General features: G+C 43.6%; 1 protein-coding gene across 1 annotated transcript in view; it reads left to right on the plus strand.

The window, feature by feature from the left end:
• Positions 1 to 7766: 7766 nt before the first annotated feature.
• The window catches only part of itga1 (integrin, alpha 1), a 49634-nt gene continuing 30490 nt past the window's right edge, over positions 7767 to 26910 (plus strand). Inside the window, exons 1-6 of the mRNA XM_076284637.1 lie at positions 7767 to 7864; positions 20128 to 20248; positions 22723 to 22835; positions 24717 to 24805; positions 25420 to 25534; positions 26513 to 26640. Of these exons, the coding sequence (XP_076140752.1) occupies positions 7822 to 7864; positions 20128 to 20248; positions 22723 to 22835; positions 24717 to 24805; positions 25420 to 25534; positions 26513 to 26640 (609 nt within the window). The 5' untranslated portion in view covers positions 7767 to 7821. The remainder of the gene's footprint in view (positions 7865 to 20127; positions 20249 to 22722; positions 22836 to 24716; positions 24806 to 25419; positions 25535 to 26512; positions 26641 to 26910) is intronic.

Below are 26910 nucleotides of genomic sequence, written 5' to 3' on the forward strand. Positions count from 1 at the left end.
ATTTGGTAAGAGTTTAATTTACCAATTTAAGTTTCATTTCACTGCTAGTTACGCCCCTGCTGGATGTCGTAAGTCAATGAACTTTTGCCAGACCCACTCTCAACTGATGTCTGGTGTCAACGAGGCTAGTCTATATAGACTTTGCATGGTATACCAGATTCTCAACCTCTGCTTGTCTCTTTGTAATAACTCAATCAGTCCACTGGATGGCAGTGATGACACTAACAAAAGAGGAAACCATCCCAGCGCCAAGAAGAAACTACCTACCTTGTACTTCTCAGTAAGAAATACCAGTGCCAAATCCTGTTTAAAGTTAAAATGTGTGTTGGTGAAGGTTATGTTGCGTTCCAGGAGCCCGGAACCCCTCCCTCCCACCCCGCACACAAGATTTTGCCATTTTAATGTTTAACAACACTTGTAAAAAGCAAGCTTCTGAGTTCCAACTCTGTGGGCGAAATTAATCATATCAGTTCAGCAAGTAAAGGGAACCCTGTTGGGAGGACTGTGCTTTAGCCTGGGAAAGGGAGGCTGACAGTGGGAACAAGAAGGGGAGTTTGAAAGATGGGGAGAAGGAGATGGAGAGAGTAATGAGAGCCGGGCATGAGAGTGAGAGAGAGAGAGAGAGAGAGAGAGAGAGAGTTGGGGTGGGAATGTCACCAGACATCCAATTTGTTGGATAAGACTGAACAAGTAGCGACATATATCCTCACACATGGCCCCCAGTTCCCCTGAGTGGCACAGCGGTTCGCCCTTTGACCTCCTCAAACCGACAGAGTAACAAGATAGCTGCACTGGCCATCTGAGAAAGAGAAGGCATGGATTCCATAGCTGGATTAAAATACCCTCAAATCCCAGAGTCCAGCTAATTTTGTTGAGGGAAGTTTATTTACGGGGAAACATGTTTATGGTGATGGAGATGACAGTGTTGATTTTGGAGATGATTTCCAATAAGGATTTAAGACTGAAACAGTCATCATGGGGAATATAGAGAGAAATCCACCGATGATCATGTTTTAAGCATTTATGGCTACTTCCTTTGGGGAGGATTTCCCACTCTGGTGTGGTGATAAATACTCAGAATGCTCAAATACTCAAATGGGCTCAGAATGAAAACATGTAAACCAATGGGATTACAACAAGATCCAATTAAGTTGAAATACAGCTAATGCATTGAGCTGAACAAAAATTTGTTTCCTCATATGCCAGTTTAAGGTATGGGAAGCCCTTAATAACACCATCTGTTCAGAGCATAATGTACCACTGAAACTTGAGTTATCAACAATCCCATATTTAAAGCTGAGTCTGATTTTAAAGTCTGATGACCTCGGCCTCAAAGGCAGTGGCTCTTGGAGGAGCTCAGGAGGAGGAAAAGTACAAAGGCAGAGGCAGCATCCCACCGAGGCCCTCTGGGAGTTCATCCCCTCAAGGTACTGAAATATGCTCAGTGTAAACACTCCATCTCTGCGCAGAGCGTCACGGCCCCAGCACAGCGCAGCAGCCCCGGCCTCCTTGACCATTTTGGTAACATATTTGCACACAATCCAAGAGGACAAGATACACAGCGCACATCTTGCACTGACTTTTTTTGTTCTCCACCCAGCAGAAGGAAAAAGGTTTTTTTATGCATTGCTGGAGTGCATATTTGTGTCAAGTCACCATTCTTCTGTCTCTAAGCCTTCTCTAAACAGAACTACATTTTATAATTCCATATTTATAATAGAGAGTTAGAGAGTTATCTGGTCATAACAGGAAATTCAAAACCCAGACATTTGATATGGAGGAACAGTGCCAGGGATCAACAAAGTAATTAAAATGCATTCATAATAACAGTCAGCTTCACAGTCCATTGGGGTCCACAGTCACAGATGGACAATTGTATGAACACCATGAGTGGAATTGAATTGTTTCAGTCACTAATATTCTCTCTCGCAGTGTTTACATCTTTTACTTTAGTCATTTTTTCTGACATTTCTGCTCATTGAACCCAACTTCCAGGCCTAACAGGAACGCTAAATCACTCCTGGGGGGGGGTGTTTCAAAGGGCCACACTCTGCACCATATTGGAACCATTTCCTGCCTCTGGAGTTCTGCGGGTGACCCCCAACACCCCGACCCCATCCACCACAGCCCAGTATCAGAACCCCACGCCCCCCTAAACAGCCCCCCCCCCACACTCCTTTCCCACTGGGAGACATGGGAGGGGGCAGCAGAGGAAACCCTCAAACTAACTGAAAACTCCCACCAGCTCACATAGGACCCATCCAACATAAAGCTGGCTGTAGAGAACGGCGAAAACAATAAAAATCTCATAATTGATTCCAACATTTGAACAAGCTCACTGAGTGCAAATGTTTGTCGAAGTGACAGCAACTCATAAGAGAGTTAAACCACCTCATACATCTACTCAAGACAGCCTTTTCTTTTTTCTTTTTCAAAAGCAATTTCCTCCTCTTTCTTGTATAGTAGATGATAATAATCCCCCCATAGTGATCTGGAGAGTAGGAAAGGAGGGAATAAGTTGTCTGTACAGTGAAGAGAACCAGCCTCTCTTGTCTGTTTCATTTGAACTTGACTTGCAAACACACTTCTGCTTGCAGAGCCGCTGTGTGTAAGCTGCTGTCTCGAAACATTGCCCTATTATGGATGAAGGGTGCACTCTTTTGTTGTACAGGATCAACTACGCACACACACTTAGCACAGGGAGGCTATATAAGGCACAGCCACTACAGTACAGTGACAGAAGTGGAAATCAGTTGAGAAGGCCTGGCGAAAGTCTTGTCCAATCGACGGCACGTTTTTCAGCCTCTTCTCTTCAACGGCACAATGGTCGGAAGTCACGTCCTGTTGCCTCGCCTCGCAAGAGAGCGTGTGATAACAATGACGTGAACTCGAAAGGGACAAACAATAACACTGATGTAATCTCTATGTGGCCATCAAGCATGTCTTTGGAATGCTCTCTACTTTTAGCTAGAGGTGCTTGCCTGCCCACCAGTTTGACCTTGCAGACGATGATCACAATAATAGATAAAGTCAGAGAGGTTATCACTTTTCAAAATGTTTTCTGTTTTTTTACAGTGCTGTGAAAAAGGATGAGGGGTCAGTATGTTTTAATGCTTTTGTTTTAAAATCACAATAAACACATTCCTACCACTAGTGTTATGATGACATATTTAAATAAACATTGTTTTGTCATGATTCTGAAATGATTTTGCAACAAGGCATTTCTCCAGGAGATCTACAACTGTATCCAACCTTTGTCCATTTTTGTTTGTTTACATTCTGTGTTGAGTGTGAAGTTTGGCCATTTTTTTTGATTGTCCAGCCTATGTGGTAGCTTGTTTTTACCCAATTCAACACTCTTTGGATCCAGCTGCCAGATCCCGTATTAAGCGGCCCTCCCTTCCTCTCCGGCCTCCCCCCACCCATCTCCAAAATCTCACACTACTTGGGGATCGGCTGAGGAAGTCCTGAACAATAGAACCCCACAGACCTCCAGGCTCTGCAGATACTCAGCTGTGAGAAACACACAGACACAGACAGACTCACAAACACACACATGCACTCGCACACACACACGCACGCAGATTCACAAACACACACATGCACTCGCACACGCACGCACGCACGCACGCACACACACAAGCACACACCATTCAGCTGCATTGTCCACCCAAAGGGGAGTAATACCTATGCTCTCGCTGTCCCTCGTCCCGTCAATTAATCTGCAGCAGAGGTGGACAAGCCAGGCCACTGGAGGGTTGCAAGGGCCTGATGGACTGATTGCGGTTGAAGTGCTAACCTTCCTAACCTCCCATCCACCCACAAGTAGAAGTTTGACAGTTCGCCCACATCTCCCCCTCTCTACTTCCCCAGAGCCATTTGATGGATGGAAGGGTGGTCATTTAAGAGGGATTTGCCTGGCTTCTGCTAGGAAAAAATATTGTATTTTTTTTTTACAAATAGAGATAGAGATCATGAATCCAATGGTGCTGTAAATCTGATCGGATCCATTTTTACAACTGGTGAATCATCAGTGAGTCATCTATACTTAATGTAATACATGGCCTTTATAATGGCTTGTAGTCTCCACTACCAGTTTGCTGTCTGCACTACATGTATGCTGTTGACTGTTTTCAAATTTTGTAAATCTTTAAACAAAGTTAGAAAATTAAAAGACAGACCTAGGTGAACCTTCCTGAGACCACCAGTTTCACCACATTACTAAGCTCTTTTCGTGTCCTACAAGATATATAGTACTTCCATGATGAGAGGCGCACCATGCATGGCCAAGTTACCAAAAACCCCTCAGGGATTTCCTTATAATGAAACCACTAATCCATTGACTTCACTACTATCACACTTATATACCCCCCCCCCCCCCCCCACACACACACACACAACCACCAACACACACACACACACACTGTGGAGACGTTATCTGATACGCTCCAATCAGATGCCGTGCCCTGTGAAATACACCAACGGTCTTGTGACACCAACAGTTGTGCACAACAAGCTGTGCGACTCAAATATATATATAAAAAAAACTCCAGCAGTGACTGCATTCCACAGAGTGCTCTGCCAATGTTGATTAACCCTCTGAAAGTAATTGGTGTAAAGCAGACTTGGGGAAAGACAACACTGGAAGCAATTTTGGTTTCTATTAACATCGCAATGGCCCATACCACTCACTCAACTCAACAACGTTGTGAAATTAAGCTTCATTTTCCAGCCACTTACACGCCATAGTAAAGGAAAGGAATTCTTCTCACAAACATCATTTCATGTTCTATGTTCTGTTAGCACACTGACATATAAGGGGAGATTCTGGGGTGCTCTGACACAAGTCAAGTCACACAGACTCTGACTGACCTTTCCCTTTGAAGCCTACAACTTTGCACCTCTTACCATCAAGATAGGACTCTGGGGAGACATTTATCAGTTTGTCAATCGGATGACGCCACTGATCCCCATGGAGTAGGTGGTGATGGTGTGTGTGTGTGTGTGTGTATGTTGGGGGGGGTTCAACGATGATCGATGATCGATGATCACAGACTTCACACACAGGCACACACAAGTAATTTTGATACATCCTTGTGTTTACATTACTGTACCTGAGGTCCTTCGAAGCATTGGCCATTTCATTTTCCATGATTTCCATGGTCTAACTGCAAGTGTGGCGTAACTGAATGAGAAAGGCTTTCCACAATGAGGTTTTGATTGCATGCCAAAGTACCTTGTGGAAAAGAACCATCCCTCTTTGTCTGAAAGCGCTGTGATCTGTTGATCTAAAAGAGGCCCAAAGAAATCAGACCACTGATCAAGGAGTAAAAGGCCTGGCAATGGAAAAAATGCTTTTAAAAAGCTACACTGCTGAAGATCCAATCTGTTTTGAATGCAGTATAGTTAATATTTCTCATCAGCCATGAGCTTACAGGCAATTTGCATGTTCCAGTAGAAATACTGTAGATCCAGGCAATGCTGACAGCACCTCTGGACAGAGTTACTGTAAACAAAATGTCTTTGACACAGATAGAAACTTGACTAAGTAGTTAGGAAAAACTTCCAGCGAAAGTGGAGGCTCTGTGAAAGGCAGACGTCCAACCACTTTTAGCCGGGGTTAATTGGATTACTTTGTACTGGGAAGAGCTTCCTGCCCTTTATCTAACATCTGTGTCATTCACATAGAGGACAGTTTATTGTTTTAGCCGTGTCAGACAAAAACTCTTCCGTTATCGCGAGGTGTGGTCAGTTAATTGCACTGTGCTAAATGACAGCTTAAAAGCTTTATCTCTTTACATTCCTAAATGGTTTTAAAGACTTACACCACATTTGTCACGTTAATAAAACAAAGGCTCCAAAGGGATGATATAGGCCTATGCTGTATGTCTTTTGAGAACAAACAATACATTTTGGACAGAATAACAACCTCCAAGACCAGAAAGATATCTAACAGTGTCATAGAAACAGGCCTTTTTAACCTGAGAGAGCTATGTACAGTGGCAGTGAAATGTAATAGAAAAGTTAGGCTTCTCCAGAATGGATTTGCATGGGATTCCACATGACTCGATGAGGGACGGCTCAGTAGCCACATGTTTGTCTGCTCTGCCACTCAGACAAATCCAGGCTCAGTTCTTTAATATTCAAGGATTAGACTAGGATGAAGACTTGCAGATTGATATACATATGTAATGTATGTCTATGGACCATCATACATTGGTCAATATACAATATGTCTGGGCTGAATAGTGTATCAAGCAGAAATGGAAGCAGATGAGAATGAGGGAACAGGGAGAATAAGGTGGGGACAGAGAGAGAGAGAAAGAGAGAGGTAGAGAGAGAGAGAAGGGAGAAAGGGAGGGGAAAAGGGGCATGGGGAGAGAAGAACGGTCTAATCAGGGTCTTCCTGAGATCTTCTGTGCTGCGTACAGAGGAAAGGCTTCTATAAACTGTTACTGTGAACACATATGATACCGACAGGGGCTGCACTGATTGTGTGGGTGGCATATACAGCAATAAAGAATGGAGGAGGAAACACATCTGTAGAGTATTATCTGGCAGAGACATGTTTTCTCTTACAGTACTGTATGTATGTGTGTGTGTGTGTGTGTGTGTGTGAGCGAGAGAGAAATAGAGAGAGAGTTTGTGTATGCGCATGATACCAAAACATTTACCTGAAATGGAGCAAAACATTGTTGTACTTTCCAGAGTATAAAGATAAAAAAACGGTTTTACCTAAATATAAGACTAAACCAAAGTTTACATCCTGGAAAACAGTAACTCTGTAAACAACCTCAACTCAAGCCAAAAATGGCAACTGAGGCGAGGAGAGTTACATAAAAAATTGTGTAACCTGATTGGGCAGAGGTAAATAATATACACAGAAAGACATGGGAAATGTCGTAGGAAAAGAAGTACACTTGCAGGCTATAGCACACTCAATTTGAGTGACAGATGCTGTTCTTATTTTATAAATGTTGTGTTTATGTTGACTTCTAGCTTTCAGGTGCATGGTTTTCATTTTGGAAAATGCCAATGGCCAATATAGAAGTGAAAAATAGGTAATTCCTAACATAAAATAAAAAGTAATTGATAGTATATAGAGTTTATGAGTGTGCAGTCCTACAGGTCTACAGGGCCATCAGGCCACAACTCAAAAGTAATGAATTCTGACAGAGCGATGAAAGTAGAGTACACCTATCACATGTTATTAGACCCCAATGGTACAGAAATTATGGGATTCCATAAGTCCTTTGGGGGTATTAAAAGCCCTATGTAATGTAACCTGTTTCTTAAGAGACTCAACCATCAACCATGTTTAATATGGCCTCGTACTTAAATGCTATGTAAGCATGATGACAGATGTAATGTGCACTAAGACAATGTGCACTAAGATAACACATAAAGCTCCTCTGTCAATAGCTTAGGTTATCAAAGCTCCTCAAACTGATTGACACTATTGATATCCCCCCAGTTGACGTGAAGTGCAGCATCATTTAATACATTCCTTCAGATAGCAGTATAATATGCCTCTCGTTGTTTGCGCTCTTTACGCGCCCTTTGATAATACGTCGGTGTTAGTGTTAGTGCTATACAATACAAAACAACAGCTGGTCAACAGCATTCATGTCGTGAACTCTAAAGCATTTAAACGCTTAGAATAGACTTCAAACGTAGATAGCCGTGTACAGGAAATGCCTTGCCCCAGAGTAGTTCAATAACCCCATTGCCTCCTGAGACTGCTGTTCAGTCGAGTCAAGCTCCTCTGACGGAGAGGGTCTGGTACATTGGGTACGCGCTGCTGTCACTGAACATCCCACTATGCTTTACGGAATGTTTTGTTTCGGCTTAATGACACTTTTTGGTGAGTAGTCTAAGTTACATTTTTGTTTATATGTAGCCTATTTTCCGCAAGACAATAACTTCAACTTTGAGCGCGCCGGGTATTCGTTTGTAGGCTATTTGCTGAGGCTGCTGTATGCGCTATTACATGGTTCTAAAATACATTATTAATGATGAGAGCATCTCACTATGACTATGACAGTGCATTGCCTTGCATTCACAATAGGTCTTCCTGGTCTTTGTCAAGCTGTTATGATGTATATAATCAAAATATATAGTATGTAATTGTTATTTAGTGGCATGTGTCTGCTGCCACTAAACAATGAGGTTGATTCTCTCCATCCTAAGGGGTATCTGCTGATGTTGAAGTTGATACTACCTAACAGTTACCAAGCCACTACACTGTAAATCGATTAGGCTAGTTCAAATTGGCAGTAAAAACAACTTCTGCAGCTGGAAATTTTAAAATTGAGAGAAATATTTGTTTGGTTTCATAAGCTCCTGACAGTAGCCTAGTGGTCATGTTTAACTAACGTTGCAGAACTGATGGGAGACTAGCTCTACATCATTGCACTGTGCACGCTGGTGCGCTTTTGCCTATCTGTAGCCTATGCGGGGGTTCAACTGATTTACATTTGTCATTTATTCAGAGGAGAAAAGTCTTGTCTGTCAGTTATGTTATGTTGAACTTCTTACCTCTGGAATTTTGAGCATAGTTGAAAGAAGATGCTAACGTGCAGTTGACCTATCAGCATTAACTAACAAGTAGTTGAAAGTTTAATATTGACAAATATATTGGCTAATCTGGACGACAGGGGTGACATAAAGATTGCCATACTCATGCTTGATAAACCCCCCTCACTGATGGCAAACGGCAAACAGATACCCTCTCTGTTTCTTCAAAAAAAAAAAAAAAAATCAAACGTCTGAGATACTTTCTTCATCTCTCTTTCTCTCTCCGGTCCCCCTCCCTCTCTCAGATTCCTGGGCACACATGTGATAGGGGCTCGTGACGCTCATTAGAGAATTGAGTTAAAGATGCAGCTGGAGATAGGAGCCAGTATTAGTAAGCAATCACCTCGCGCCGAGGTCCCAGCCCAGTTCAATTAGCCTCGGCTTGCTTGCCTCACTGGAACCTCCCTGGAGCTCTGACCAGATCCTCCCTTTACCAAGGCTGCCTCCTGAGGGTTTGTCCCAACAGAGTAAAGCCTGCATGTCACCCACACATCCCCGTATTAAGCTCCAGAGCACAGAATTAATAGCTGACTATGTTGTTTTCCCTCGCTTTTTCAAGAAGTGGAGTAACCGTGTTAATTTGTTTTGAATGTGGCCTCGTCTGCCTTGCTGAACTTTGCTGTGAAGAAGTCAGCGGTTGCCGTTCTATGAGCAGCCTGCTGCCGTTTGAATTGCGCTGAGGTATCTCATGTTGTGCTATGAGAGCTCACTGACTGCCCCCCCCCCCCCAACCCAGATGTGGTTATTGTAGTGGCGGCTAAGGAGATGGGAAGGCAGGTGTTTTTAGTTTGGACCTGAAAGCCCAGCATCTGGTTTCAATCAAACTTGTGTGGGACAAGTGAACTTACAGCCACCATACATTCACGTATACATGCCCAATCACATGCACATAACCTCACCTAACCAAAAAACACAAACAGACACATGCTCAAATATTTTGCATACATGGCCAATGGCCACACATGGCAAGATATGGCTGGCTACACAAATTGATTATATAAGGTGTTATTCTTATTATGGCAAACATGTAAATGTATTTGTACTGGGATGTTTTGCCTACCACCTCCACATGTGGTGGTTACCCTGATCATTTGAGATGTTTCGCATTTTCTTATTTACCTGATCCTGATGCACTTTTGAAATTATATAATGCTTGAGCTGTCAATTACCGTTAGATAGACATGTTATACAATGCAATATTCTATCATCACACAGCATGATATAGGTTTAAAAACTGGTTATCAACACTTTCTCTGCAAGAGAACCATGAAACAACTCTCTGATGTATGATTCTTTATTAAATCCATTTGAATTGCCCTTGCCCATCACCTGTGGAAATGCTTCTGTGTGGAACAATGTTTTATAGGAATGCACAAAGAACCTTTCTTTCAAAAGTTTAAGCATAAATGATTAAGCACGTGTGAATAGATTCCCCACATCATGGGCACCTAGCTCTGTCATGCTGTGAACACTAACGGTCAAGCAGAAACAACTTGTCTGACACTGAAATGCCAATTATGCGCAGATAACTGAGTAAGGAGGAGAAGGGAGTCCTGATGGCTGGGTGTGGAGGAGTAGTGAGATCTTTCTCTCCCTTTCATCGTATGTCAGACAGCCGGTGGTGCCCTGGCAGCAGCGATAAGAACACGTGCTTTCGCCCGTGTGTGTGGCTCAAGTATGGAATGCTGTGAACAGATGCTTCTTAAAGAGCAAATTCACTGTTTTCTCAAGTGGATTCATGTGTGTGCTCTGTTAGTTTTTAAAGTGTATTATACTTCCCTGTGTATAATATACCAGCCTCATTGGACCATGGCGTTTCAATCACTCGCCGCATCGATTCCCACTCCCAGCATGCTTTTCAATGACCTCTCCAGACAGATTTATGACTGTAAACTTATCATGGCTAATTAAATATACATACTGCACATCAATCAGAAATTGATATGCGCATGATGCAAATGAATGAGGGGAAGGCAACTGGTATTAGTGGGGTGGGACGCTGGAACTGGATGTAACTTGATAATCGAAGAAGATGAGATTTCTCTCTCTGAGATTTTTTTGACAGTTGCCACGGTGTGACCTCTCAGTGGTGAGAGACTAGCGAGGAGCGAGATGGGCGGATACGTTCAGTTTTAGCTTGTCACAGAGGGGGGTATGTGCCTGCTACGTCCTGTGTCCTATGTGCTGTGTGCTGCGTTCTGCATCGTTGCAAGAGGAGCCGAGAAAAAAGATGGCCCCTCTGGAGTGCTTAAGGGCCGGAGAAGTAACTGGAGTGAGCAAAAAGTACACAGCGGGCCCAGGCTCCCGCCTCACTGGCACGGAGGACCCCTCTGTGGTCGTAAATCCTGATTCTTCGCCAGATGCCCCAGGACCTTGTTGTGAACTGTCTCCTCCTCTCATAGCTGGAAACCAAGAAAAGCATTTTTTCATTCTTTTCCTGGTCAGGCAGTCTTGTTTTGATGGATTCACTTCTGGTCACATATAGATCATGAGTGTTATTTTCCTCTCTAGATTTATTTTTCAGAGAAATAGTATGACGGTGAGCATTATGACCAGAATGTACAAGGATTTGGTATGGAAACTTTCACTAACATAGCCTACCTTAGTTTTACAACATGTTACAAAATACTAGTAGAGCAAACCAAAACTTAAAACGTACAACACTTTCATTATTACTCTTGGAGATGAAAAGGGATGTCAGCAGTCTGTGAATACTTTTCAGGAAGTCACACCTTTTTTCTGCATGTTCTGGAGTATGCTGGGTATGCAGAGCTAAAAGTGTTTTGTAGAAGCCGCGGCTCAGCATAGAGCTGCAACACTTCTTTGAAACTGATGATGCTGTACAGTAAAATAAATGCGTAAATAAAAAATTATATGACTACTACTAATCCAAAGCAAAGCCCGACCTCCCAGAAGTCTTGCTTTAGAGACCTCCATCAGTGAAGCGTGCACCAGTCTAAGGTCTGACTAATGAAACGTAATAGGGCAAAAGAAACCCAGCTCTCCCATAAAATGTTTGAATAACAAGTCGAGACGCAGTGGGGGCCTGGGCAGGTGTGACGCCACATTAGGAGCCCACTCATGTTATGGCCTCAAGGTCATGACCCCGTGATCTGACTTCTCCCAGAGCAGACAAACCCCCCCCCCCTGTTCCTCATACCCTCCCCTCTTGCCCCAGTCGCCCCACTCTCCCTTAAGTGCAGAAATATAGAATGGGAAAACACAGTGTGGGACAGTGCTCTACTGACCCCCACCCCCGTGGGCTGTGGGGTTTTCGACCAGATCATCCCAAAATAGCAACCATATGGGGCCTGAAGTTTTACCTCAGAGAGTTAGAGCAGTCAGTGAAGCAATGGCAGGCGGAGAACAGACTGAGAAAGAGTGAGACAGACTGAGAAAAACGGTTGTGGCTGTGTTTGAGTGGAGAGGCAGAGACATGCGGAGAGAGAGAGAGAGAGAGGACGTGTGGAGGGGTGTGGGTGGGTGGGTGGATAAACGTGTCTGAGGGAGGATGCTTGACTCGTAGAGGAGCCGTTTTTCCGTCATGTGACTCGCCAGTGTGCGAGGGCATCAGAGAGATTGGGAGGGGGGGGGGGGGTGGAAGAGGGAGGAGGAGCAGCGTAGATTACATTATCTATTCTTTAGCACAATAACAAGCGCAGCAAGACTCTGGCCTGGAGGCTTAACGAGCAAGGCCAAAGCCTCGCCCGACAGAGAGGAGAGGAAAACAGAGTCAGACAGGAGAGAGGAAAGGAGAAAAGAGGGGAGAGGAGGGGAGAAGAGAGTGGAGGCAAGGAAAAAAGAGGAGGAGAGGAGAGAAAAGGATAGCTGAGCAGGGAGAGGAGGAGAGAGGCGAGGTGAGGGGGTTAAATGCTCACAGAGCAGAAGTACAGTTGTAGAGTGTAATGCTGAGTAATGATTTCCTCCTGGGTCATTTTGCAATCAGGTTTTCACAACAGACGAGGCAGACTTGTTCACTTACAGGCTGTAGGGCATAGACACACACACACACACACACATACACAGACACACACACACACACACACACACACACACACACACACACACACACACACAAATGCATAACTAGACTCCACACACACAAAAATGCACTTAATGCATTTACTTACTTACACACATACACACAAACGTGTTAGTCTGTCAGCACATAATGCTGACCAGTAAATGCTAAGCAGCTGGTCTGGTACAGAGGGCTTTGGGTAAAGCTGAACAAAATGGCATCATCTGTGCACCAGGCCTCTCTCCCCCTCCTCCTCCTCCTCCTCCTCCTCCTCCTCCTCCTCCTCCTCTTCCTGTCCATCCCTCTTTTCTTTCCCTCTCCTTCTTTCTCTCTGTCCTCTCTTCACCCCCCCCCCCATACTTCTCCCCAGAACATCCCCTGGTCATTCATCAAGCTGGGTAAATATGCAGCCGGCCTGGGGCACCATCTATTTCACATTAGCAGAGCGGTCAGAACCGCAGGGGCTCCTCGCCCAAATACAGAGCACTCATACCAGCTTCTCAAAGAGACATTTAACAGAAGGACTCTCAAACAATGTCTCAGAGACTTTTATTGTGTTGCTGTTTATTGAGTTGCCCTTGATGTTTTTTATTTCCCCTCCTCTGGCTTTTGTTGTACTTGTATTGGAGTTTTGCTCACTTGAAGTTGTAAATTGAATTGTTCACTCTAAGATGATGGAAGGATGCAACCACAAGATTACTGTAAAACCTCTTAGCCATTAACCAAGAGCCTTGACGGACTGCTCCATGTCCTGTCATGTGGTTGAGATCGAGGTTTGCACACCATATAAATATCAGCAATGATGTGACATGTTAATTGCTGCATTTGGAACAGAACTAGGTTCACACACATTGACACAAACGGTGAGAATTCTGGCCAGTGTAAAATGGCTCCATCTTTTTTTTTTCGGTTAGCAGCCTTTCCCCCCCTGCAGCTGTAGGAAGTGAATTTGGCTGATATCCGGAGCAGGGATCTGGATCCACTGCCAGTGGGAAACTGGACTTCCAGGGCGGAACAATCACATGTGTCACGTTAACTGGCGTCCCCCCGGAGATACTTTTACACTCTGCTTGCGAGAGCCAATCCTGGACCTGTTCCCTTGCGTTAGAATGGGAATGTGGTTTTGACTTTTTCATTTTTGGTTTTACGTTTTTTTTTATCAGGAACATTCCCCATGCTATACTCCACGTCTGGATTTTGCTGGACAAAAGCAAGAAGAGCCTGGATCTCCCATCAAAGTGCATACCGTATAGGCCATTATACAAATGGGCCGCAGCTATAGATGCTTACTAATGTCTATAACATGTTTACTACACATGCTGTTAGTCTATGTTGCCCTGCCCATACAGATGCTTATTATTTCCTTAAGATTTACGGTTCTTGTACAAAGGAGTAGTATAGATGATCACTGGAGCATTTCTCTGTATATTGACCTATACAGTAGAAACAGCTGTACTCTGCAAGGGTGGGGATTTACTGACAAACGTGGGCCCACTTTCTCTTACGGATAGTAACATCCACAGATTATTTTCACTCCTCTGATCAATGCGTGAGATACAGGAAGTGACCTGACCTGGGTGTTGTGTGTATTTTTGATCACCATGGGAAACATTTTGAAGAAGCGCTGTCTTCCGCAAACCTCTTGCAGAAGTGCTATGCAAGTTTAAAGGTTTAGGTTGTTTATGTAAGGGGATGCTTTCATCCCCAGCAGCAAAGGTTGCACAGCTCAGCGTTTCTTTTGAGTTTCAGGTCACTGGGTGGGTAAGTGTCCGAACGTGATCGCAGCGGAGATCCCCCTTGCTGGTGTGGGTGGATAGGGTGTGTGTGTGTGTTGGTGGTGGGGGCAGAAGAGGTTGGGTGGGGTGTGGTCAAGGGGGGGAGATCTGGGATAAAAGCTTCGACAACCAACGGGGAGTATTATGTCATTCCGGGGGTGGACCTGTGACTCCGTTTTCGCGGCCAATAAAACTGGGGGACGCCAGGGAGTACATCTGGAGAGCCGGAGGATCTGGAACTGGACACCGGCAGGCAGCTCTGTGGCCTTGGCTCCGAAGATGGGATGGGATAGGATGGTGTGGGGTGGGAGATGGTGGTCATGGTGGAGGAGGGGTAGAAAGGGCAGTGTATGGACAGTATAGAGGTGTGTGTGTGTGTGTGTGTGTGTGTGTGTGTGTGGTGGGGGTCCCTCTTTGCCGATCCTCTGGGGCAGCTGTGGCTGCTGCTGATGGCTCTCTCCTAATGGAGAGTGGGGCGTCTGCTGCCTCCATACATCCTGCCTAATTCAGTACTGCTGAGAGTCAGCTCATGTTCCTGCTGGCCTGAGCCCTGTGCTGTGCTGGAACGGCCCATGCATTAGGTTATTAACCCATTTGTCTCACGAAATATATGCAGCAGCCCATATGATACACAGGCACATATGACCCCCCTCTCCTTTCCTCCTCCCTTCCTCCACTTCCCTCTCCATGCCCTACTCATGCTCTTGTATACATACACAGGATGCTCATGTGTACACAACGGGGAGAAAGTATAGACTGCAACTAAATTAACACAATAAGCTAAGAGTAACTGAGAGTATAATTAAAAGGCCTTCAAGCTTTAGTTGGTAAGACTGTTATTATATTATTTACATTTACAACATGTATTCATTTAAGCGACTTACAACAATGGAATGGTTTTTAGAGACAGCTACAAGTCTACACTACTACAGCAATATAATAACATTCAAGCTATTAACATTTAAGCATTTTAACATTTAAACTGTTAAACTACAGGGCTACAGATACAGCTACAGAATAACATTTAACTACAGTGCAGAGGAGAATATAGCTAGGAGTTATCGCTGTATCTGTCAATAGTACTAGAGGATAGGAGTGCCTACATATTAAGTACTAGAAGTAATTGTATCGTATACATGGATTTTCAGTGAAAAGTTTAGTAGTAGGATACAGAATATAGAGCCTAAAGTAAACATAAATGCATAGGTATGATTTGGTGTGTGTGTGTGTCTGTGTTTTCTGTGTGTGTCTCAGTAACATCAAAACGCCATGGCATTTCATCTATCATGTGAAAACATTAAAGTGGAGCTGCTCTCTCTCTCTCTCTGTGTGTGTGTGTGTGTGGCAGACAAGACAGAGAGAGAAATAGGGTGAGAGGGAATGCTAAACGAGAGCTCATTTACAAGATTAACTCTGTCTCTGACTCTAACTTTATTAGTCTGAGAGCTGCTTTGTCATGCCAGTTTGTGAGGACGAGTATGCAGGGCGAGAGACAGAGAGAGAGAGAGAGCCTTCGGCCCATCATGTTAAAACAGTCTGCTGATGCCAAGCAGTCCACTGTTGCTGACCACTTCTCATCTGTGCCCTATAAGTACCACGCTGACTGATTTGGGGGTCAGTTTTTCAATCCGTGAAGCCGGACTGGCACTCAGCAAATTTAAGGGCTTTTTTATGTGAGGTAATGAGGTCCATCTCTGTTCGTGGTCGGATTCCAGCAACTTATAAAGACAGATGTGGACTGGACTGTGATCATAGTGCTGCTTTATCCTGGTCCACCCAGTTTCAGTTTTGAGTGGGTTTAACCAATTAAACTCCTTTTGATATACAGTAGGCCTACTTTTTCACTCATACCACCAGGAATGGTCAAAATGATTGCAAACACTCAATCACATTCTAAGGAATAATCAAATATCACTGTAGCCTTCAATATCTCAGAGTTGACATCTTGAAGTTGTATGGCCCCCTGTATTCAGGAGCCTACAGAGAAGAGTTTGAAAGAGTAACTGTAATTTGTAAATCCCCTTCAAATATTGAAGGTCTTTACCATCCAAAAAACATATCTTTATGTACTACCTTCGTTTAAACATAGCAGCGTAACTATGTTCTCTTGCATATAGCCAAGTTGCACAGCCGTAAAGAAAATATTACTAGTATAAACCAACCTTGAACCCTCAAGTACCACCACATATCAAAAGGCTTAAGAGCAGGTGGGTGGGGCTGAGTATCCATTTCCTTGTTTGAAAGTGTTGTCTGTTCTTGTGTGTTGACAAGGTGAACTGTGTGTAAAATGACCAGAGGGCTATTTGAGCAATTGGGCAATTTGGAGCCAATTTTATTAACACATTTTCCTTCTGGGTAGTGTCGGCTCATCCTCCAAAATTGCTAAAGGGAGAGGTAACCGAGCAAGGAGTGTGTTTCTTTTTTGTTATCCCCCTGGGCAACGTGCCTGGACATTATCTCCATTTGTGATCAATGTAAAAGCTTCCTCCTTGGCGAGGCACCATTTTGAATTAACAAAATAGTTGGTTCCCCCCGCTCTTTCTGATGTATTAGGGTCAACTAGCCAGGAAATTGATCTTGTCTGCGGGGAGATGGCTCTAGGGTTACCTGGCTGGGATTTCGTCTGATGACTTCGCAGTTCCTCTCCGTGAGGAGTAATGAGCTGTGGTAATTACTGTAAATCAGATGAGCAAAAAAATAAACAGACTAGCGCGGCCAAACATGAGCAAAGATGGCTTAAGAGCTTTAATGTCTCTCTCTCTCTGTCTTACGGGCCCAGATGCAGGAGCTTTTCACCAAGTAGACATTCACATTCAGGTATCAGTTAATTTCCTTTCCAGTGTTTTTTTGTAGTTCAGACTGTGTGTAGATGAGAAGGCCACAGGTGGCAATAACTCTAGAAATGAACATATGGGCGTAAGATGGGAGTAGGCCTACAGACATTTAGCATACCTGTTGTATAAAACTTTTAAAGCAGTTGTAAGGATTTTTGTGGGTTCGAAGTCTTTTCTACCAGGACGGTCTGTTTTGGACTGCAGAACTACCCAGTGCAGTCCTGTTCAACTAGAGGGAGCAACAGGGGTGTTAATGGATCCCTCACACCATCATTAACCATTCAACTGACTTTGAAGATCATAACAAAAAGATAGAAAAAGGAGGTGACAGTGTTGCATACTGTTGCTTTAATGTCGCAATTAATCGATAGAGCAAGTCATGCAAATTGTGACACGTTAGACCCTTTTCCTGATAATTTCATATGAAAGAGGGTGTCTCCTTTAAACCTCCACTGCACTATAGTCGCTGTGGTTTCCATATATGCTACCCATTGGAGCTATCTGACTCTTGTTAACCAAGTTGTTTATCACGACAGTAGAAACTGCTGTGCTCTCTGGTTTCTCATGTTCACCCTGTTTTAACCTATAGCTCTCAGTGCCCTTCAGGTCCATCCTAAAGTCCTCACTACAGACAGCAATATTAACATCCAGTTCACGATGGGACATATCATTAATCCGGTCCTGTTTTTGCAGACAGGGAGGCTAACAGTCTAAATGGTCTGGAACTTAGCCTCACTCCTTCGCCCTCTCTCTCTCTCTCTCTCTTTCTCTCTCTCTCTCTCTCTGTTCCACAGCCTCTGGCTCTGTCTCTCTCTTTATAAGCCCATCAGAGATTGTAGCGGAAACTGTGTCTGTTTATCTAGCCTCCAAAATCCTACCCAAACAAAACTGTTACTCAGAGAGAAAACACAGACCTATTGCCTAGCACGTTCGCTTATTGTATCAGTGCTCATCTGCGGTCTACCATAGAAGTGGCAATGATGATGTCAGTAGCGCTGAAGTGTTGATCTGGTTAACCATATAGACAGTGTTGCTAAGGAGGGGCTTGTCTGGCTAACCTCAAGTCAACCACTGCTCTGTGGTGTTGTAGAAGGATGAAGAAAGATGATAGAAACTAAAGATAAGAGATGAAAGAAATAAACATGTGGATTATCTGTTTTCTCGTCCAGCGCAGTAATAGAACTAATATTTAGATATTTATAAATTATCTTACAAAGATGACTCATTTAATGAATAAAACAATTCTTTGCTTATAATGCTTGTTGCATTGCATTTGATCTTTGATAGACTGTCTGAATGATTAGTAGTCTAAAAAGAACTAATAAAAGGACTTGAAACAGAAACAAAGTCTTGGTCTGACTCTATAGCCTTAGCTGGCCACAGGGGAAGGGGGCTGGATTCTGGAAATTTGAATTGCTGCTGATTACTTTTGAGTGGGGGCGGGGGCGTTGTCCATTTGGTCAGAAAACCCAAAAGCTTGAGGTCTTTTAAAGTGATGTCCACCCTAACCCGTAGCAGATGGTTTACAGAACTCCTCATGAGAAACCACTTTTATATATTTTACATGCAACCAGACCCTTCCTTTCAACATGTCACGCATACAATACATTTCTGCTGCTTCTCTTTGCTCTCTGTGGTATAGGTTGACTTGCTAGGTTGACTGGTATTGTGGTGCTCAAAGTCTTTGGGTTACCTAACTTACTGTAGTCTGAATGGTGTATCTCAATTGTAAATTGATTTGGATAGAAATGTCTGCAAAAGTGAATACATGTAAATTGACACTGGGATTATCTGTTGCTGTAAGGATTATCTGTTGCTGTAAGGCTTCCATGTTCTAAATCATTCCCCCATCCCCAAGTAATTTCCTTGACCACCTGGTGTCTGTATACACTATATTTAACTGAAGTACTGTATCCATATGTCCACACTAGCTCAAGTACTGTGTCCCCAAGCGATGCGGTAATTCATCTAATGTTCAGCTGCGATGCTCGTCAATGGAGACAGACAACTTATTTCTTCCTCCAACCCTCTCTCTCTTTCCCTCTCTCTCTCACTCTCTGTCTTCTCTGGTCTTCTGTCATTCTGACATCCATCTGGGGCAGGCCCTGAACTGGACTCTGCTTAATAGCATGTGTGTGATTTGTTAATATTTTTCACCCCCGTCTCTGAAATCCAGGAGTCTAATAAATTGCAGGCAGGAATTCCACAGAACTGCCGCATGTGAAAGGGTCCCTCTGTGCCAGTCCAGACAATGAGACGATTTTTTGAGGACTCTATATTTATCGTCACTCTCATTTGCAGGGCTCAGAGAGAGAGAGAGGGAGAGAGAGAGAGAGAGAGAGAGAAAGAAAGAAAGAGAGACATGAGAGAGGGAGAAGGAGACGAGAGAGAGAGAGAGAGAGAGAGAGAGAGAGAGTGTGTACTAGGCCCCTGCGGGAGAAGAAACCCTTTCTCTGTGTAGGAAGGTCAGTGAAGACAGAGGGGACAGTGGCACACTGAGGTCCTTCAGCGTTTCATTACGAAATTCCTCTGGCCCGGCCGCCTTCCTTGCCCTCACTGGAAACCAAATATTCCACACAGTCCCATGCGTCCCATTCAGCCACTTCTGGCAGATAAAAACGGCAAAGAAAATAGCCTGTCCGTCATACGCTGTGACTCGTAGTTGAGTACTGAGTAGTTGTTTGTTGACAAAAATCAAAATAATAAACATGATGTGCCTAATATTCCAGTGTGGTCAATGTTGCAGGACATAAATAAAGCCAGTGTGAGACAGAGCTGCCCTGGGCTGTGCATTATTTTCCCTGTTATTTTCTTTGTCATACCATGTTGCCTTTTCCTCCTTGCTGTCCCTGGGCTGTTTCGGGTGGTCTCTCTACTCTATGGCGTCAAGCAGTCTCTTTTTTTTCTCTTCCCTGTGCAGTGCTGCTGCCCACGTTAACAACTTTTAATGTGGACGAAAAAAACGGGATGTCGTTCAGTGGCAACATTGAGGACTTGTTCGGCTACACGGTGCAGCAGTTTGAGAACAACGAGGGGAAATGGTGAGTGTTCAGAAAACGGCATCTCAGTGGTTACATTTCAGCTCAGCAGTGACTTCTCAGCTCACTTTTTCTAAATCAGTGGGCCCTCGAGATGTCACTTGCACCAAGGCATGTGTTTTTCAGATGTTCACACACACACAAGTGTTCCTGGTTTAATTCATGTTCACCCCACCCCACCTCCACAACATTGTTGCCCTCTAACATGCGCTGGTTAAACAGAAGTTGACATTTCATGGTCTAAAGTAGCATCAGCCTCCACACCATCTGTAATACATCAACATCTCCTCACCAGACCTCCCTAAGAGACAGGCAGTATGCCCTATGCGCCAGCATTGCATTCGGATCTAATCAGATATCGGGGGGGGGGAAATCAGGTCATGGGACAAAGCCTCTGACTTATTTTGAAAACATGTCAGATGTCAGTCTCAGCCTTGTCTTCTTGCATTATAATCACCTTCCTTACCAATGCCAACATAGCATGCAGTGTAGGAAGAGGGTAGAAAGTCAGAGGACTCTCATTTTATGATATGATAACCATGTAATGTTGGTCAGGTTTATACATAGACTGTATGGGTTTATACAATAAGAGTTACATTGCAGTGCACATCTAGGGATAACCATGGGGTAATTTAGGAGTGTTTGAGGGAGGGAGTGATTAGTGTGTTTACTGTGTTTGAGAAGTTGAATCCAATCCAATGACTTGTGTAAGCGCAGCTGAAAGTAGTGTGATTCAAACCGAAAACAGCGATGATTTCCTCAAGTGGAGAATGTGTTTTAGTTTAGACAAACATAACAAAATGTTCTGGTACAATCCAATACCATTTTCATAAATTGTCCCCAAAACCTTGGCTTCTTCCTGTCAAATAGCATCCAAAAGCACCAATCAGTCAACTGGAGGAAGAATTGCCACCCAGGAAGAATGCCTATTTGTAGACAATGTAGATCACTCATTTTGCCACTTTCCAACACACAGAGCATAAAATCAATCAACCAGGTCTTTGCCTTGAATTGGATAAGCTGAGAACTTTTTACATGGTTGTAAATGACCCGCCACCCCTATGTCCATGTAGAGATGCTCCCAGCGGACCCATGAGGAAACTGTAGGAGTTCCCTATAGCTGACCACCACCACCTGCTTCTGCCCACTAATGAGACCAGTATGAGATATGCTGTTGACATGCTTTAGGTTGAAAGGTGCTGAGACACATAACCTTTTCATTGCCCCCAATGACCATCTCACTTTTCAGTGTCACGTTACTCATGGTCACGTTACACCCACTGGTCAGAGCCATTCGGCATGGTGCATTAAAATACTTTTGGGGCTGAGAGTTGGGCTTTAAATTTCAAATGTCTTGAAAGTGCTGAGAATGGTTACATAAAGGGACATTTAAATGCTCTTAAATACGGATATGGACAGAGCCTTCCATCTCCATTTTGTCCGGTTTTTTTTTTTGCACGTTTTCTGAAAGATTACGGATATGGAAGAAACAGCCTGTGAACATTTGGATCTATGTTTGTAGGAAAAGGGAGCGTGAATCAGTCTTAACAATGTATCCTCAACATCCAAATCATCCTCTGAAGATGTAACGGATGACCCTCACATTAAATTGACTACTGAATAACCATTTATCCACACAAACTGAGGTCAGCTGACACTGGCTTCTGTTTTCCCATGACCTTTGGACAGGAATAGTTATATTAAGATACATACATTATCAGCAAAAAAGCTTTTAATACTCCAAGATAGTTTTTCATATGACCAAAACATTAAGATGATAATGATTGATTAGACGCAGTGAGTTCCGTAAAAGGGAAGCTGTGGCGCAATCGCCGGAGAAATGTGAGCCTGTTCTAGAGTATTTCCATTATAGTTCATCAGGGTCCATTTGAGGCGAGGAATGTTAATGACCTTCGCTTGTTTACATGATGGCGAAAGATACAGTATCACAACTTAGCGTCATATCAAAAAATCGGAGAGGGGAGTACACAAATATCCATCCTGTTAGTTATGGTTGCAGGAACTCCATTGGTACATGCAGAAATGAAGATAGGTGGAAATATCGTTTTTTTTTGTTTTTGATTCATGTGTTTATTTTCACTATTCACTCAGCAAACATGCTGTACACAAAACATATTTTATTGTGTTTGCATTCCTATAGTGTAAATATCAAATCCCTCCAAGTTTGTTAAACTTGATATTGCTTGCTCCTTATTGCTTGTTTTTGGTCCCATCATTCCCTGTTCATTTTCCCACCATACATCATCCAGAAAAACACATTTTTGTGTTTTTCCTTTCACTCTGCCTGGCAAAAACAAGAGAAATAATCAGCTCTACATTATTTAAATGGGCTTCAGCTGTTGCCTCTGTTTTCCCATAAATCTCTAATGGGCTTCTGTGGTCTGGTACAAGTGTGGAACTTGTAACCCTCCAAACTCCACTCCCCATTGGTTGAGGCTAACCCTCTGCCTTTGCAGGGTTCTGATTGGCTCACCCCTGGAGGGCCAACCAGAGAAGACGACGGGACAGGTCTACAAGTGTCCGGTGCGCGATGGCAAGGGTTCTGAATGCTTTAGAACCACCATATCAGGTGAGAATTAGTTAACACAGGAAGTCTCTCTAAATCTCTAGCTGTCTCTCTTCCTGTGTCATGCTAAACCTTAACACAGTGTGTTTGATTGGTGTTTCTTCTTATTAGTCTAGTGTTAGCTAATGTAAGCTGTAAATCAAATCTGTGCTATTAATCCATTCACATTAAACTTACATTTAACATAATCATTAATATTTAATATTAACACTGTTAAAACCCAAGTGGAAAATCATTGTCGGGCAAATTCGCCTTGAGGCTCAGTTAAATGTCTTTGTGTCAGTGAGGAACTGAACAGGACACTGAGAACAGCAACACAGGAAGGGCCTAAATAAACAGGATTCCAGTGCCCCATCCACGCATAATTACTGGACATCATCATTAACCAGATAGCCCAAAAAACGCCCCTGGTGGCATGCTGGGCGTTCAGAGTCCTCCTGTTGGCCTTTGGCATTGATTTATTCTACTGCCAATCTTCTTGCTTTAAACCAGCAATCATTTCGACATCATACAGCGTACACTGAATACAAATGAGTGGAAAAACTCTTGATCTCATCATGTAATATAACTAAAATATAATATTACTCCATGCTCACAAAAGCCTATTTCGCTCTAAGCCTGTGCTCAAATTCATATCTGTAGCATAACAATGCGGAATCCTAATGCAATAACTTTAATGAATGTATTAATATGAACCGTTATTATCTATAACTGATATTAACTATAGCGATAAACCTCTGACATTATTCCATTGGTGTATTTCTATTTTTGTTCAGTATCGTTGTGTTGAAGCTTGAGGGTATAAATGAGAAGTCTGAGTAGCCTTTGTCCACTAGCAAGACCTACTGATTATAAATACTGATTTCAGACGTAGGTGTTAGATTAATGAACATGGCTCAGGTCAAGCTGTGATGTAGGAGCTTGGCCTCTGTATAAAAGGGGTCTGGTGTGGACAACAATGCCTTTATTATCAACCTAAAAGCCTTATGTAGGAGCCCAACAATGTTGGCAGTATTCTGGCTTGAATGTGTCATGAGTTACGGGTGGGCTGTATGCAATCTCTTTCATGGCAGCAGCATCACAATGAGGAGAGCGAAAGAGCACATGCATGATTTAGGAGGCGCCTCGGTTCTCCGTGGAAAGCTGTAGAGGGCGTGGTGGTGGTGCATAGGGCAGGCACTACACACTGCAATCTGACTGAGTGAAAACACCTCTCTAGCGCTGTCTTGATTTGTTTTTTTATCCACAGTGAGATGTGGTGCATTGACAATGAGTTCAGTGTAAATGTCTGAAAGCAATTTGCTGTGAAGCCACACAGGATGCTAGAGCACAAGTGTTAAGACCACTGCACAAGTGTTAAGTCGCAGAGGGAGACTTATACAAGTGCACATGTGCATGCACACACACATGAACACACACTCACATACATAGGCACACTGACACACACACACACACACACACACACACACACACACACACACACACACACACACACACACACACACACACACACACACACACACACACACACACACACACACACACACACCGACAGCCACTCACCCGCATATACCCACACACGAAAATGGCTACGTGCTTGTACACACAAACACACATAGAACACAATCTACACAACACACAAACACACATAGAACAAAATCTACACACATAGAATACAATCTGTTTTTAACACACACACTGACAAACACACACACACACACACACACACTCGGTCAGACACTGTAGCACTCTCACAGAATGACAGTAGAGAAACAAAAAGGACAGCATTCATGGGAAAAATGGCCAGGAGCATCTAGTCTAGCCACTGCTATTTTCACAGCCTTCATTTGGCCCCTCTATTTATTTATCCGTCTCTTTCCCCAGCGGACACGACAATCCCGGACATACACGAAGTCAAGGAAAACATGACTATGGGAACGACACTGGTCTCCAATCCCAATGGTGGATTTCTGGTAGGCCAAGACTCTTTGAACAGCATGTGCTAATATGTTAGCATAAAAGCAGAAGCCCTGTAAATAGATCAAGAGTTACTGCTTAAAGGCCCTTGGAATTGTTGCCGGTCATTAATGTGTAATTCTTGCATGGGAAAAAAAAAAAAAGGAATTGAGGATATGGGGGGAAGGCTCCGGACATGATTTGCAGAGATTTATTTGAAGTAAATCACATTTTCCAGATATTGTTTGTAATTATAGAGACCCTGCTGCCATGCAGTGTGTGTCTCTGCCGCTCTGTCTGCGGTGGGGGAGTCTCCCAGGATGTTAGTTCAGGCTGCTCTGTCGTGTGCCCTCTAACTGAAGCCTAGGATAGGAATATCAGGGCTCTGACTCGATTTTTCCCCCTGCTTATTTCCCCAGCCCAAGGCTGGGGCTGCAAGCTGATTTTCCACAAAGAGAGTTTGCAGAGGAATCTCTCAGTGAACTGGGCCCATCATTTACCCTTCTCTTTTCCTCTCTCTTTTTTCTGTGTGTGTGTGTGTGTGTGTGTGTGTGTGTGTGCTCATGTGTGTGTGTGTGTGTTTGTGTGTCTGTGTGTATTTGTGCGTGTGTGAATGCTTTTTTGAGTGTAGGCTTGTGGCCCACAGTATGGCTACATGTGTGGGAACCAGCAGTACATCTCAGGGATCTGTGCAAACGTCAGCTCCTCATTCGAGGTGCTAAACTCAATCACTCCAACGATCCAAGGTACCAAATGTCATTTATGTCTCCCTCTCCTTCTCTCTTTCTTTCTTTCTCTCTCTCTCTATGCATCACTCACTCTCTCTGTGTCTGTTTCTCTGACTCATGTGTACACACACGTGCGTTTTTTCCCTCGTGAAACACACATGGTCGGGGCAGCCCTAAGTGTACATTAGCGCATTCCTGGGGTAAACCATGGCCAGCACCCTCTGCCCCTGTTGCCCAAGTTAGGAGAGAGTTTAGAGAGACATGTCATCTCAGCCTGCACAGACGCAGTGGCTTAGAGTAAATACAGAGTATTCACGCACGCACGCACGCACACACACACACGCACAGACACACACACACACACACATACATACACACATACACACATATGCACACTCACACACACACACACACACACACACACACACACACACACACACACACACACACACACACACACACACACACACACTTACACGTGGATGTAAAAGCTTATACATAGACAGAGTAAATACCGGGTCCGGTAAGCACACACACTTACACACACATTCCTGCTCACATGGATGCTCAAGTGTGTACACATAGATATCCACACAAACAGACACATACACATAGAACACACTCATACAGACACTTGTACACACACACACGCACACGCACACGCAGACACAGAAACAGCTGCAGGTTTCTCGCATTCATCCAGCATTGAGTATTTCCTCAACCACTTCCTATTTATACTCGTATGCTGAGTGCAACACATCGACTGACTGCATCATACTGTATAATTAGTAAGACTGTTTACTGTAACTTACTGACTACTTACATGTAAGATGGAAAAGCAGAAGCTATTACATAAACCATCAATCACTCACCATAACAACACAGCTTGACATCAAACTTTGCTTACATGATGGGCAAGCGCATCAACATTGGGACCATTTTGGGAAGGCAGTGTTGAGTGAAGTGCATAAACCACATGTACATGTTCCTCTGCAGGCTGTTCAAAGCCGCTGGACATTGTGATTGTGCTGGATGGCTCCAACAGTATATTCCCTTGGTCCAGTATCACTGACTTCGTGGTCAGGTTCCTGCAGAATATTGAAATTGGTCCCACAATGTCCCAGGTAGGGCATCCGATCAGAGCATTATTGTACAAGACCACTGACATATATGTGTTATATTTGATAAATGGACTATATTAACTCATAACATTCAAGCGTAGCTACACTGTTATGCCATGTATAAAAAGTGTAAGTGTATACATTCCACAAGAAAAAACTATAAATATTCCCTGACAGCCCTGTAAATGTATGCATTCCATGTATAATTTACTGATTTTATATAGCACAACTGTGTTGAGTATACTGTATGTTTTAATACATTACTGTAGGCAA

The sequence above is a fragment of the Alosa pseudoharengus genome, unplaced genomic scaffold (genome assembly GCF_046254945.1).
Source record: "Alosa pseudoharengus isolate Yale_2024_CS ecotype anadromous, Long Island Sound unplaced genomic scaffold, YU_APseudo_1.1 YU_APseudo_1.1_scf_14, whole genome shotgun sequence".
NCBI classification, from domain to species: domain Eukaryota; kingdom Metazoa; phylum Chordata; class Actinopteri; order Clupeiformes; family Clupeidae; genus Alosa; species Alosa pseudoharengus.